This window comes from Nicotiana sylvestris, chromosome 10 (genome assembly GCF_000393655.2).
Source record: "Nicotiana sylvestris chromosome 10, ASM39365v2, whole genome shotgun sequence".
Taxonomy (NCBI): Eukaryota; Viridiplantae; Streptophyta; class Magnoliopsida; order Solanales; family Solanaceae; genus Nicotiana; species Nicotiana sylvestris.
The window spans coordinates 64,112,379-64,127,717 of record NC_091066.1 but is presented as its reverse complement, the minus strand read 5'-3'; the positions used below and the strand labels follow the sequence as shown (position 1 = coordinate 64,127,717).

The window sequence follows — 15,339 nt, the reverse complement described above, 5'->3', positions numbered from 1 at the left end:
TACTTAACATTTGAGAGAGCCTTTGTAGTTAAAAATTGTGATGAAGTAGAATTGAATTCAAAATCTTTTTTAACTTAAGACTCAACAAAATCAATAAACTAAGGTTATTTCTTGTCTAAAAGTATGATAATCAAAGTAACATTCCAGTTCTTCTATAAATTTTGACACCACTTACAAAAATTCCTGCATATGCCCCTGATACTGTGGCTCCGTCCCTGGATGCAAATATGAATAGCCAAATTTCAACTATTGAAAATGCAAAAGATGCTGCTTTTCAAAGATTATTAAAGAAAAGTATCACATTAGAGAAAAGTATTTTAAATTGAGGCACGTTTAACTATGATTAGAGGTGACTCAATAAAATCGGTGACCGAAAATCAAAACTTAATAGGATACCATAAACTTAGTAATAAAATTCATCAATATTTTTATTTAAAGTTACTTTTGATTGAAATTTTAAGTTCACTCCTCTAATTTTTTGAGATGCAAACTTATAAATTAATCTTTTTAAAAATTAACAACTTCAAATATTTCATTTAATGAAAAACAGAACCATTTAATTCAGAAAAAAAAACGAGTTATAAAAATGAACTTGTCTGAAACAAGAAAAACAAAAACAAATGAATATACACGAAGAAGGAAAAAATCGAACCAACTGAGTAGGTAAATGTATTAATTAATAAGAGATAGAAGCTTGACTTAATTTACTCATTAACTTGAAAAACCTCAACCAAATTCGAAAGAATTGAAACTTTTTATTTATAATAATTATAAAATTTATATGTTATCTATATTTATATAAAGCATGAAACTCCAAGACAAATTATTAATTGACTTTTCAATCATTCATAACGTTGTATGTTGGACAAAATTATAATTAATTCTTGAAAAATCATATTTTCTTTTATTTATTATTGACATTTGTTATTTAATAAAAAATATTACCATGAGAATACTTTAATCTTCGTTAAAGAATTACAATTAATTTTTAACAACTTCATTATTTCCTTGTGTTCATATTTGATCATACTTTGGGCCATACTTCGGCCTCAGGTACCTCATTCTATTCTCCTATCAAATCACTCACTATTCTAGTACATGAGTTAAAGGGATCATCAAAGAAGAGATTGTAACAGATCATGTTTAATTAGTAATGAATCATAGATCGTTATAGATCTATTAGAATTTGAATTTTAACAAATATTTTTGATAAACGAAAGAATTCTAATTGTATTTAATGTATTTACACTGATCACCACAATAACTTTTCACACAATCAATGTAATGCAACCAGTCGTATAAACAACTTATCCATGTTATCAGCAACAGTGATTGGTTTCACCCCGTATTTTGGCGGGTTAGGATTAGGGGTATTTTCACTTCTAGCCCGCACCAGAAATGGGTTAGGATTAGGGGTATTTTCACTTCTAGCCCGCACCAGAAATTTGTACAAATTTGTATATAACATATACATTTTTTCAGTTATCCGAAAAGCGAAGTCGGAAAAGAGCAAAAAGGTACAGAGTGCATATTCCTACCAAGAAAGGCATTTTTACAAGGTGGATTGGCAGCAAAACTGTTTGTACTTTAGATACATTCACTCTTCACAAAACATTTATCAGGGACTCAACTTCTTCAGTCCACTACCAACCAAAGATCACCCCTAGGAGAATGCAGACACAGTATGTCTTTCCCCTGTGATAAACCCACCCAACAACAAGAAAGAACAAAATGGCCTAAAATTTTGAATATTAAAACAAAAAAGTGGAGCCCAGGCATGGATGTCGGAATTGTGTAACGGGGGCAAGGTTCCCAAGGAGCAACCTTCAGCCAGCAGTTTCAGAGAGTTGTTGCAACTTCTTTTCCTGCTTCTCTGACCGCTTCTTCGAACAGCTTTTAGGCACTGCACTCATGTAAGTTTTCTCCTGACTGGATGATATCCTCTTTTTTGCTACATTTGAGTTGTAATTGCGGAGGATTTCCTTCTCATTTCTGCTTCATCAGGTTCAGGAGAAAATCTGTAAATATGTGCTCATATTCTGGCATTTTCCCGTAACCTGAAGTTTATATAGCAAAGAATCGTCACAATCATTGGTTTCAAGGAATGGTGGATAATGTTAAACCAAACCAGTATATGCCAAGGAAAAGGTAAGTCCGCTGATGAAGACGCAACTTACCGGGAAAGTAATTGATATCTATCACGTAATAGCGGTCTTTAGTGCCATGCTCTCTAATTATATCCAAGTTGAAGAGCCTGAGACCCTGGACGACACATTGCAATGGAACAAGAACTTACAGATAAGAACAAAGAGCATGTACAGGAAGCCAAAGCAGTCGCTCCCTTTATTATTATTCCTTATGGAAAAGCGAGAAAATGAACAGAGAAATACCAGTCTACGACGAAGTTCCCTAGCAAGCCTCTCAAGTAATGGTCGAGGAGGAAGCTCTGCAGAGGATAAATACAGATAAGTTAACACCATTCTGACACTTTTGCATCAAAAAATTACAAGCCCTACAAGTAGAAATTGGTGATAAAAGCATCCCACAGCATGCAAGACCAGAGTAAATATAGGCGTTCAAAGCCAGAAAAGCCTAGTATTGACCAAGGTTAATAGCAGATCAATGGTCTATCCAACTAAGGCGATGTTAAATATACTAGAGAGTAGGTCAGAAAGCACATAATTAAGAGCTTAAAGGTAATTTGGTTAGCAATAGCATTGCAGCTACGCAGATAGCTGAGATCGTTTGAGAATGTTTCCTTCTCCATATACTTTTCCATCCTTTTTTTTTTGGATAAGGTAAATTGTATTAATCAAAAGGGAGAGAACTCCCGTATACAGGAAGTATACCAAAGAGTAGAGAATTTACATCTACTTTTCCATCCTATGTATGTTTCTCATAATGCAAATAAGAGAGGAGCCCCATGTAAATCTCACATAACGACAATTGTTTTAGTTAAATGACAACCGTAGTGAATGTCAGATTAATCCCAAATAAAATTACGTAGACGCTTCGCACAATTGTTCTGAAGCTATGTGACTAGAAATTGATTTAGGGGCAAAACTGAGAAGGGTTTATGTGAGAAATAACATAAAAATTCTACGATTTAATCAAGTCAACAAGATTAGGTGACTAGAGCAATCAGCAGCTCAATCAGTTTACGAGAAATTTTGGAAACGTGTGAAGAAAGATTCTCATCACTTAGCTTTCAGAGCTAAGCCAACTGATTCAGTGGTTATCCTCTCTCCCGGTACTTAGACCAAGACTCTTCTTCCAAAATTAGTCTATCAAAGTTCTATTCTTGTGGTATGTAGATCAACCCGTCTTTTTTCCCAGTCCACATAACAGAATTAACTAAGTCCTTTTCTATTCCTCATGTAATTTTGCAATTTCATCCATTAACTGATAGTCTGATACCTTTGCAAGGTATTATCTCAACCCTATTGGCAGCTATGTGCAAAAATAGATAGTAGCACGAAAACAGTAGCTATTAGATATTGAGTGTCTCTTCCTACAGTATGACGTGCTTTTTAATTTTGACCTTTTAGATACACCATACTATCTCTAAAAGTCGTAGCACACTCGAGGTGTGTGAATATTTATTAAACATTCAAATTGTACTCTTTGGATGTCTTGCTAAATTGGCCTCAAAGATGGATGACAGTTCTATTAGATGGATGAGGAATCTTTGAAGTCCTCCACTTGTTTGCAAACAAGGAATCAAATGTTTAAAAAATTTATATGCTTTATGCAACAAAGAGGGAGCCATATCTATGTTCCAGTAGGTGTCCTATATATCTAAAGCGCACTAGATATATTCCAATATGTATAATACAATGTAATTAAATTCATATGGAAAAAATAGCTTACCGCCAACACAAGGGTCTAAATCAGCTTCCTCTGCAGAGGCTGCAACACACGAAACTCTAGGGAAATGGAAAACCCCAGCACTTTTTGACAGCTCGCGCTTGCTAACATCAGGTAAACTGAAACGCCTGACAACTTTAACAGCTTCCCCAACAATAAAAACCTTAAAGAGCACACCTCCTACAGGCATAAATTTACAAAGAATCACCACCTCACTAATTCAGTCAAAACTACACATGAGAAAAACAAATATAACCTGAAAATGAATACATACCATGATTGATAAATTCCTGCAGAACAAGCGGGGGTTCAAGTTTCTGAAGAGAGAGTGTATCATAGGCCAGGGACAACTCATGTGACTTTGCAACCAAAGGCTTCGCTACTGAGAAAATAAACAACTTCATTCAGATAAAAGAACAGCCGCAAAAACAATTAGTCTATCCCTATGCTGCCTCCCATTTTATTCATAGATTTGTATCCACAGCTAGTAAAGATCCGATGGCTAGCCCCTACCTTCGCCGAGGATATAAGCTTATAAGAGTTATGGAAGTTCCAAGAACTGGCTATAGATCAGCTGAGCAATCGTAAATATGCAACAACCAAATAAAGACATACCAAGAGGTAGTGCAAGACCAGCTTTATTCACTGCATCTGAGATGGATGAAGGATCAGTCTCTATTACCAACTGCCTCGGAACACCAACTGTGCCTGTTATGCAGTCAAAAACATGTTACTCATTGTTTCAGTATCTACAGAACTGTAAATTGACTATCTTTGTGCACACAACTAATCAACAGACGACCCTTTTTAGAATAATGCAGCAACTGCATATAGCTTATCGTAAGTTCATAACAACAGTTATCGCAGGTTATATACAAAATAGAAAAATTTACCATAGCTGTCTGACAAATTCAGGTCTGCAACATCTTCAAGCATGTATTGGCGATTATATACCTGCTCTATGGCATCTGGAGGGTCAAGGACCGCGACATGTGGATGTGTTTGTCTATAATCCTATCCATTGAAAAAGTAAAGTGGTTAGGAGAAGAATTCACAAGGAGTTTCCATATGCACTCCTTTAAACTAAACTGATCAGAGGATCTAACGGAGAAAGCAAATGAAAGAAAGTTATTCTAGACAGATAACATAAGACCAAAGCTGCACTATAAATAACAAACATTTAAAAATATTAATTAGGAAAACCCTCTCATCTTTTGATAACGTAGGTAAATTCTCTCCTCGTAAAGCTAATATAAGGATTCTTTTTTGAAATGGAGGCTAATATAAGAATTCACAATCAGCTTTGGGAAAAGGAATCACTTCATGAAGCCAAGAATCCTCTCCAATAAACCAGCTAACAGCCTATAAAAGAGAAAGATTCCAACTTGGCTGGAAGCACAAGTCTTCAACCTTAATTATCAAGTCATGATTCATAATGGTGGAAAGTGCAACCAGTCTGCAGCTTATGTGTGATGGGAATAAGTACAAGCAAAAATCAGCCGGTCGCCCACCAATCACTGCCAAAAATATTGCCCCCTAATGTATCTACAAATTTGTTGTAATAACACATATCAACTGCTATCTACAGGATTCTATTTATAAAGAAGAAAAGCTGTTATATACAGGATTCTGTAACTAATGCAGACAAAGAAAGCTTTTGATATGAACTAACCTCAAGAATACGGCTCCACTTGCTTCCTGACAACTGCAATGAAGAAGAGCACAAAAAGTTTATATACAAATAATAAGCAAACATCTACCAAAAAGAACTAGCACTTTTTGAAGTAAGCTCATACATTTTAGGACAGGAACAGTGAAGAAAATATCACTGGCGACTTTCCCTGGGCAGAAACTAATGGGATACATACGTGCAAATAAACAGAAAAGATAGATATAACCCAAGAAAAAGTGCATGAAGGAACATCAGCGAGAGTACAATGAACTAACCTTGTGGAGCACAATGTCAAAAGGACCTTGATCTGAAAGGGGTCTGCTCTGATCTATAGCAACAAATAGTATTCCCTTGTTCCTACATAATGCAGGATCATGGTTAGCCACATGATTGCGATGGAAAAGTGATAAATTTACCAAACAAATCGCTATATCTGAATTTGCATTGATAATAGTGTGAGACTAGAACAACACAAGTCCATCCAAAAAAATGAGCAAAAGAAAAACCATATAAGTAATAGCATAGTTTAAAAAGAATTGAATCAATCGCAATCTATTGAATCAATCGCAATCTATCAGTAAGTATAATTTCGATGAAGTCTATCAGTATGTATAATCATTTCTAGTTCCAGTTAATCCGTGCTTTCTCATTAGAAGTTGCAGTTCTTTGAACATGTTAACATTTCCAGCAACAAGTTGGTGCAGTGTATTTTATACGTGCATATACAAGTTGGTGCTTTCTCATTAGACGTTGCAGTTCTTTGAACATGTTAACAATTCCAGCAACAAGTTGGTGCAGTGTATTTTATACGTGCATATACATATACATGTAAAAATATATACACACACATACACATATATGCCAACATATCAAAACCATATATACAGACACACATAATATACGTACATGTATATGTATACACACATGAATTCATATGTGTAGAAGGTCTGACCCTAAAAAAGGCAATTCCACTGAACCTGATATAAAAGAGTTAGATCCGCCAATCAGAAAAGCAGAGATTTGAAGCATTCAAAAACAGGATATTTATAGAATATGAGATTCTACCCAATCCACAACTTTCCACTCTACCCATATATGTACAAAACTATATACTTCCTCCACCTTGTTTGGCAATATTTTCTTATCAGACCGTTACAGAAGAATGACACATTTTTATATTTTCTAAATGAGAAGCTTTTATACCATACAAAATGTTATGGCATGTTTTGGATCACAACTTTTAAAAGTATTCATTTCTTTCTTAAACTTTGTGACGAGTCAAACTATTGGAAACAAATTGAAACATAGGGAGTATGTTACTGGATTGTACCTACTTGGAATGCACCTATTCTACATCATGTATCCACCTCTACTTATTTTAATTTCTTACAGAAACAGCCAATGTAATTGCAATTCAACAAATATTGGCAAATTTCTCTAGAGTTATGTCATGATTTACAAAACAAACAAAAAAAAAGAGAGGAAGATATGAATGAATTAATTACCTAGCTAGACCTACAAGCTTGGGCTGCAAAAAGCTCTTAGTTTTCTTGGATGTAAGAGCATAGCCTACCACCACCAACTTCATCTGTTGTTGAGGAGACCCCACCATTCCCATTTCCATTTCCTTTTCCTCTTCCTCTTCCTCTACCTCCCCCTCATACCCCACTACATTTTCACCCCTCACCATCTTCATCCCCCCTAAAAAAACACCTTCCTTTTACACCAAAATTTATGTATTTATGACAAATTTCTCAACACTCCACTTCACAAAATCTAATCCCACACAACCAAAAACAGGAAAAGTTCAATCTTTTTCAAGGAAAACTTAATCCCAGATGACCCAAAACAAGAAAGATTCAATCTTTCTTCAAGAAAACTAAATCCCAGATGACCCAAAAACGAAAAAGATAAAAAGCTAATCTCAGTAATAAAAAAACAGAGAAGATAAAATCACTTTTTAGATTATGCACGATTCTTGAAATGTTGATTTACTTTACTTTTGAGTTGGCGTAATCTGAAAGTTGTTTTTCAAAAGGGGCTGGATTTCAAAGAGAGAAAGAGGGTGAAACGGAACAGCCGGTTACACACACTCACACACACATATATATGTTTGTGTACGTATATACATACAGAGAGAAGGAGAGAGAGAGAGACGGCACACACACGAAGTAGAGATATGAGATACGGTGTTACAGTAGTGAATACTAGAATGTTGTAACGCAACAAGTGGATGGTGGTCTTTTATAGGCAACCAGAGGAGTTTTTGACCAAAATGGTCCAAAAAGAAAGGGATAAAAAGAAAGTGTAAATTGCTTTAGGACTCATCCAACTAAAGTAAAATGCATTTCAGTACACATGTTTTTAATGTTTACTCTAATAAAAGATGAAGTCTTGGCTTAGCCAGTGAAGTATCTGTCATGTGACCAAGAGGTCACGGGTTGTTGCCGTGAAAATAATCTCTTGCAGAAATACAGTATAAAATTGAATACAGTAGATTTTTATGGTCCGTCCCTGGACCCCACTCATAGATGATGATTAGTGCACCTGCTATTTTACTGTAATAAAAGATGATGATTAGATTCTTTTTATATCTGTAGTACCCTGATCAATTTGTATTAACATAGGTATAGGGGGAAAAGAGAAATGTAAATTGCTTTAGGACACATCCAAATAAAGTAAAATGCATTTCAGTTTTTAATGTTTATGCTCTAACAAAAAATAATGATAAGATTCTCTTTCTCTTTTTCATGTCGATGGTATCGTACCAGCTTATGCTCATCTTGGTTATATTATTGTATTTGTTACCTTCGACTAGTACAAGTAGGGCTGTACAAAGGAAACCGATAAATCGCACCAATCCGATAATCCGAGTCAAACCGAGAAAAAAATCCGACTATGATTTGGTTTGATTTGGTTTGGTGTTGGGAAAAAAAACCCGACCATAATTGATTTGGTTTGGTGTTGGGAAAAAAACCCATTGGTTTGGTTTTAACTAAAGAAAGTCAAACCGAAACCAAACTACCCTAACATTACATATATAGAAATTTTAGATATATTTAATATATAGATATAATTATTGTGATGTAATTTATATATATTTCTTAAAAGATTTCATAATTTTATCTTTTGAGGTATTATTTCAAGGTTAGACTTAGAACTTTTGAATGTTCATAATTTGCATCTATACCCGCTTTTTGAGTCACGTTTTAACTTGTGCCCGCTTTGCAAAAAAAATTGCAAGCGTACCTACTTTTTCGCGTAACTTCAGCATACAGGGCTGAAGTAGCAAAGACAATCACACAAAACTTCAGCATTCTATTAGACGGGACTGAAGTAGCAAGTGTGTTGAACCAAGTGTGCTGAAATTTTTGTTTGTAATTGCTGAACTTAAGCATAGTAGCTGAAGTTTTGTTCTCTATTTGCTGAAATTTTTGTTTGTAATTGCTGAAGTTTTTGTTTTTGTAACTGACGAACTTCAGCTCTAGAGCTGAAGTTTTTGTTTTGTAACTGGCAGAGCTGAAGTTTTTGTTTTTGTAACTGGCGAACTTCAGCTCTAGAGCTGAAGATTTTATTTTGTAACCGTCGAACTTCAGCTTTAGAGCTGAAGTTTTTGTTTGTAACTGGCGAACTTCAGCTCTAGAGCTAAAGTTTTTATTTGTAACTGGCGAACTTCGCTAAAGAACTTCAGCTACGTCGAATTATCGAAATGGTAGAATTGTCGGATCCGGAGAAGAAAAATAGTTGTTTGATTCCGGAGGAGGAGGAGAAGCAAAGGAAAAAAGAGGAAGAAAGGGCAGAACATATGATAGAAGTATTCCTTGGAAACAATTCAGAAAGCATCAGCCTAAGAGCACGTTGTCTAGTAAATTTAACTGAGTCCCAAAAGAGGCAAATACAAATCAATTATCCCAAATCAGAAGAAGAACTTCTTTTAGATAAGAATTTATGGGAAAGAGAACACTATTCGTTCTAGAAGATAAGGGTAAAATTACTTTTACCATCAAAAGAGGATGAAAATAAGTGGGAAAAATACTTAGAATCAAAGAAGCAGAGGGAAAGAGAGATTCATTTCGTACTGGAAAGATAAATTCGTTTGGAGGAGAAAGAGGAGGAGAAAGGGGGTTGAAGTTGTTTATAAAGTGAGTACAAGTTAAAACTTTTAAAAAAAATTAGTATAAGTTAAATGGGGGCAAACAAATATATCGCCTCGTGCAATTTTTATATTAAATAGTGCTAACAAAAGCCCAAACCAAAATCAAATCAATACTAATGCCAATAAAAGATATTCAATTCAATACTACGAACGAGAATATATTGAATATCTATTTTTTGTTTTGTAATAATTCAGATAAAAATGCATAATTCTATTTTTATTATTTCTTTAGCGTTTAATCATGTAATTAATACTCCCTTATTAGTCTACTTATTTTAGCATGACTTAGTACTTTTAGATTATGTTTATTTTTATTATGGCTTTTTAATTAGCAATATTTATATTACATAATTTTATTGTCTTTATTGTTGAATATTTTAGGATAATGCCATGACATATCTCATATTTTGTATTGTTTTCTTGGAAAATACTTTATATAGTTGCATCTTACTAGGACTAAAGAAATATTTGGAGCATAATTTATATGTTTTGTTCTAAGAAGATTTTACCGGAAAAAAACTCGAATAACGCGAGAAAACCCGAGAGTGAAAACCCCGATTTTTATTATTTTGGTTTGGTTTTTATATTTAATAACCCGACACAATTAATTTGGTTTGATAATTGTAAAATCCGAACCAACCGGCCTATATACATCCCTAAGTACAAGTATAATAATGTTAAGAGTTTAGAAAAACAAAAACTTTGTTGTTCAAAGTTTGCACCCAATTAATTGATCACTCGATCATATCCGGTGCAAATATAATGATAAGATTAGAGGGTGAATGTTTGTTATTGTTTTAGAAGGTAGTTAGTTGCCAATCACATTTTCAAATGCTTAATGACGTCTTCCACAATCATATTTGGAGCTTAAGTTATTTTAAACTAGAATTAGTATTAGTACCCGCGCGATACGCGGATAAAAATCATGTCAAATTATGATATAGGTTATTTGAATCATGTGCGAATAACCTTAAATATAAACCTCTGAGATAAAAATTATATAACATTAGATATTAATTATGAAGCAGGATACACAATTATTGTTCAAATCTCGTAGCAGACAACCTATATATATATATATATATATATATATATATATATATATATATATATATGTAGTAGCATAACCCTTAATTTTAATAATTGCATTTCGTTTCGCTGTCAATATTAAAGAATACTAAACATGTCATATTGTGATCTGGCTTGTTTGAGCACATTAAATAATATTATTTTAACAAAATTCTTATTATCACTTTCTTTTTATTTTAAAGTCAAATATGTCTTATTTATCACATCATTTTATGCATTTTTTTGTTCTTTTCTTATAGTTATTTTATTATTGTAATATTTAATGTTATTATACTATCATATAATTTTTTATTAGCTTAATAATTAAATTAATGTCTTGCTTATTACCCTTTAATAGTCTTTAATAAATATAATTGTTTTATTCTTGAAATCTGGTATATTTTTATGCTTGTAACCTCTTATTCGAAAAATTTTAATCATTTAAATTTATAAGTAATATTTTAAAATATATCTTAATTATTAAATTTTTTTATTTTTAAATTAATTTAAAGTATAAATATCCTCACACTACCTTTATTTTTTATACATTCTCTTCCCTACTACAATATTTTAATTAGTTTTTATATTAATGTTTCGCCTATAACCAAAATAATATCATATTTTATTTTAAATTGTAACTTTGAATTAAGTTATTTGATTATTATGTTCCAAATGTATTGAGTTCTCTTATAATTATTTTTGTATTAGATGCAGTTAAATTTTCTTTCTTTTTTAGCTTCAAGATACAAATTTAATTTAATTTTTATTAGTAAAATTACCTATATTAAAATTTTATTTTTTATTTTTAAAATTTTATTTTAATCATAAACAAATATTTGTTAATTATTTTAAACACATTATATATGAATATTGTAGCAATATTTTCACTGTCATATTATTTATTTATGTAAATTTTCTTTCTTTTTTATTTTTAAGATACAAATTTAATTTTTAATTTTTATTAGTAAAATTACCTATATAGAAATTTATTTTTTATTTCTAAATTTTATTTTTTTATTTTTTTATTTTATTTTTCGTAAATAAAACTTCAATTTTGTGGTATTATCCATAGTTTGAGCATTCTCGTCATAGTTTTAAGAACTTTCTAATCTCAAATTCAAATAGTCTTTCCCTTTCATTTCGAATCGTAAATTTTTTATAATTTAACGTAATTTTGCTATTTTTTAATCTGATATATAGTCTTATTATGTTTTATGTGGCTTTTCATTAACTTGTAACTTTATTTAATATCATTATCAACTACTATTCTTTAATATAATATAGATAAATATATAATTTCTTAATCATAAAATAAATATTTATTTTGATTTAAAAATATTGCTTGAAAATTTTAAATTTTTATAATATTTTTAAGTATTGTATATTTACTTTATTTTATTTTCTAAAATTATGATTTATAAATATCCTCGCATTATCTCTAATTTATTTTTATTTATTCAATATTTTAAGTTTTTGATTTTGTATATTAGACTTGAGTTACGTGGACTTACCCATATTATGACTTTTCTTATCACAATATAAAAGACTTTTTTATATCAAATTTAAATTAGTTTTACCCTTTTTCTCTATGATAAAAAATCTGAATTTTTGTTTTTTCTCTAATTAGTCTTTATTTTTGACATTATATTATTCAATTCCTAATATTATTACATTGTCATGTGGATTTTTATTAGCTTGTTCGAATTTAATATATATTTCAATCACAATCATTCTAATATAATATAGATAAAAATTAAATAACTTTCTCATCTCAAATTCAAATATTTTTTATCATTCTATTTTCTAAATTGGATTGCATTTTCAAAAATTTATGTTATGCTTTCAAACTTAAACTAATTGCACTCAATTCAAATATTAATCATAAAAATATATTTTCTTAATTGTTTGAACACATTATATCTAAATGTTGTAGTAATATTTACGTATAAAATATTTATTTGCCCGATTTATCAATATTAATATGACTTTATTATTCTTGTTATTAAAATATTTTTTACCTTATTTTGCTGCTGGAATTTATTAAAATTTTAAACTCAATAAATCGTTAATATCTTAAGTAAATTTTATTTTTGTTTTTATATTTTATATTTCTTCAAAATATAAATAGCCATAGGTTATCTCAATTTACGTATCTCTATAATTTTTATTTTTCCTATTATAGTTGGTTTAATTAATTTTTATCTCCATATTTCTAGCTAATATAGAAGAAAATCTATGAGTGAATCAATATATAGATACAATATACATATTGTCACACCTCCTTTTTTCGCCCCCGCGAGGGGTGAAGGAGTTTTTTCCAATTAAAGAACAATCGAAACGGGATTTGTTTGTTTATTTCAGAGTCGCCACTTGGGAGATTTAGGGTGTCCCAAGTCACCAATTTTAATCCCGAATCGAGGAAAAGAATGACTCCATATTACAGTCTGCGTACCAGAAATCCGGATAAGGAATTCTGTTAACCCGGGAGAAGGTGTTAGGCATTCCCGAGTTCCGTGGTTCTAGCACGGTCGCTCAACTGTTATATTCGGCTTGATTATCTGATTTTATACAAATATGAACTTATGTGCAAATTTTATCTTTTTACCGCTTTCATAATTGTTATTATTATTTTTACAAGAATGTGAACATCGTTTAAAAACATGTCTTTGGATTGCGTCACATAAAATGCACCCGCGATCCGGAACGTATTTTTATTCAATGTTTTGGGATTTGGATTTGGGTCGCATGAAATACACACCCGAGTTTAAGAAGATAACATTATTAAGTACGCGCCTAAAGCGACTAGCGTATCATTATTTTGGGTAGGACCCTGAAATTTGCTAAAACGGCTCCTCCCAAATTCTAAGCAATTAAATGTACAATTGAGGGCCCCGCAATCTATACATTTTATTAAGCGAGGTTCATCTCATTTATTTTAAATGGACAAATCTTAAAGCGACTACATTTTTCTATAAAAATTAGTCTTTAAAATAAAGAAAGAAAATCCTAATTAATTATTAGCTTTTTTTATTATTTTAAGAAAACATGGCATGGTAAGTGCTAGATTAATACAAATATCGATGAAAAAGGAATTTTACTCAAATTTTCGAAATTATAAATAAAATAAAAATTCGACAACTAATATCCAAAAGAATCAAATACAACTCAGCATTGTTATAAAAAAAATTATTGAGATTAATTATTCACAACCATTTGAAACTAGATTTAACCATAATTACTAAAGCTTATTAGAAAGTTTATTAGGCTTAAACGTTCTTCTAATCTTGCTTGAACTCAAATCATGCCTTAATGCCTAATTTACGAAATTTAATTTAAATTCATGCCTTAGCTAAATTTAGCTACTTATTCGTGATTAACCTACTGTTGATAATCTTGAAACCTTCATAACTAGTGAATTAACCCGTTTTGCCAAACCGATTCATTAAAGACTAACTTATGATATTTTTTCTTATTCCAATTATTATTCAGTAATACATGAAATAGCTTAAATACAATCAACAAAAGGAACAAAGAAAAACGAAATTAAAATTTCAAAATTTCATTCTTCATATGTATTCATGCTTCCGCATTATTAGCTTGCAATAGCTAGTATTACAGTCGTGTACCTGGTATTGGAAACAAAAGAAGATGAAGATGAGAATCAACAGCAGTAATAACAATACAGCACAACAACAACAGTCCAGCAACAGTAACAACCCAGGAACCGAGTTTGCAAACCGGTGGAGTAGTAATCCCAAAACAAAAACTTCAAGTTTCGATGAAACAAAAACAATTAATGCTGATTTCAAACAATGAAAGAAAGCAGAAGATTTTTTTTTAGTTTTTTTTTATTTGAAAGTTTAAATATTTTTCGGAATTTTTCTTTCTCTCTTAAAAATTCATCTCTTTTTTTTTCTCTCTCTTATTCTCTCCTTCCCTTAAAATCTGATTCAAGACCTCTATTTATTTCTCATCCCAAACCCTTTAATCAATTAAAATCAACCACTTTCTCCTACCAAACCCATTATCTTCTCACTCATCCCCCACTACATTAAACTAATATATCAAACCAAACCATTACATCTTGTCCCACATGCTTACCATAAACAATTACCATATTCCCCTCCACTATATTTTGTCTTGTCCCCCATTTATATTAAACAACTATATCACCCACACCCCCATTACATTTTGTCCATCATGCTTAACATAAAGAATTATTCAAAAATGTTCAATTACCAAACTACCCCTCCGACCTTATTGCAATTACCATTTTACCCCCGAATGTACTGCAATTTACCAAACTACCCCCATCAGCTATAACAAATCAATTAATCAAACTCAACCAAAATATAGCCAATATGACCAATTTTTAAACAATTTTAACAACAACTCATATGAACACAGATGAACAACATCAACTAATGTGAATGAATTAACCATATTGGGAATCGATCCTAGTTAACTTAGACCAAAAATTGATGAGCAAGGAAACAACAATATTAACAACACAATACATGATTCAAACTAAATCAACAAATCAAAAACCAAAACATAAACTCATGTTAAATCAACT

The 15,339-nt window shown here is 31.4% G+C and overlaps 1 protein-coding gene across 2 annotated transcripts; it reads right to left on the bottom strand.

Annotated features, from left to right (window-relative positions):
- Positions 1 to 1,444: 1,444 nt before the first annotated feature.
- LOC104218768 (inositol-tetrakisphosphate 1-kinase 3-like) lies at positions 1,445 to 7,715 on the bottom strand. Of its 2 annotated transcripts, none has more exons than XM_009769344.2 (10): positions 7,045 to 7,715; positions 5,815 to 5,896; positions 5,540 to 5,572; positions 4,761 to 4,881; positions 4,483 to 4,575; positions 4,142 to 4,249; positions 3,871 to 4,047; positions 2,391 to 2,446; positions 2,178 to 2,262; positions 1,445 to 2,057 (listed from the first exon to the last, which is right to left on the bottom strand). In XM_009769344.2, the coding sequence occupies exons 1-10, from the start codon at positions 7,233 to 7,235 to the stop codon at positions 1,987 to 1,989; spliced, it is 1,017 nt and encodes a 338-aa protein (XP_009767646.1). In that variant the 5' UTR covers positions 7,236 to 7,715; the 3' UTR covers positions 1,445 to 1,986. The 2 variants fall into 2 exon arrangements, with proteins under 2 accessions (XP_009767646.1, XP_009767647.1); XM_009769345.2 differs by lacking the exon at positions 7,045 to 7,715 and adding an exon at positions 6,446 to 6,502.
- Between the last annotated feature and the right edge of the window lie 7,624 nt (positions 7,716 to 15,339).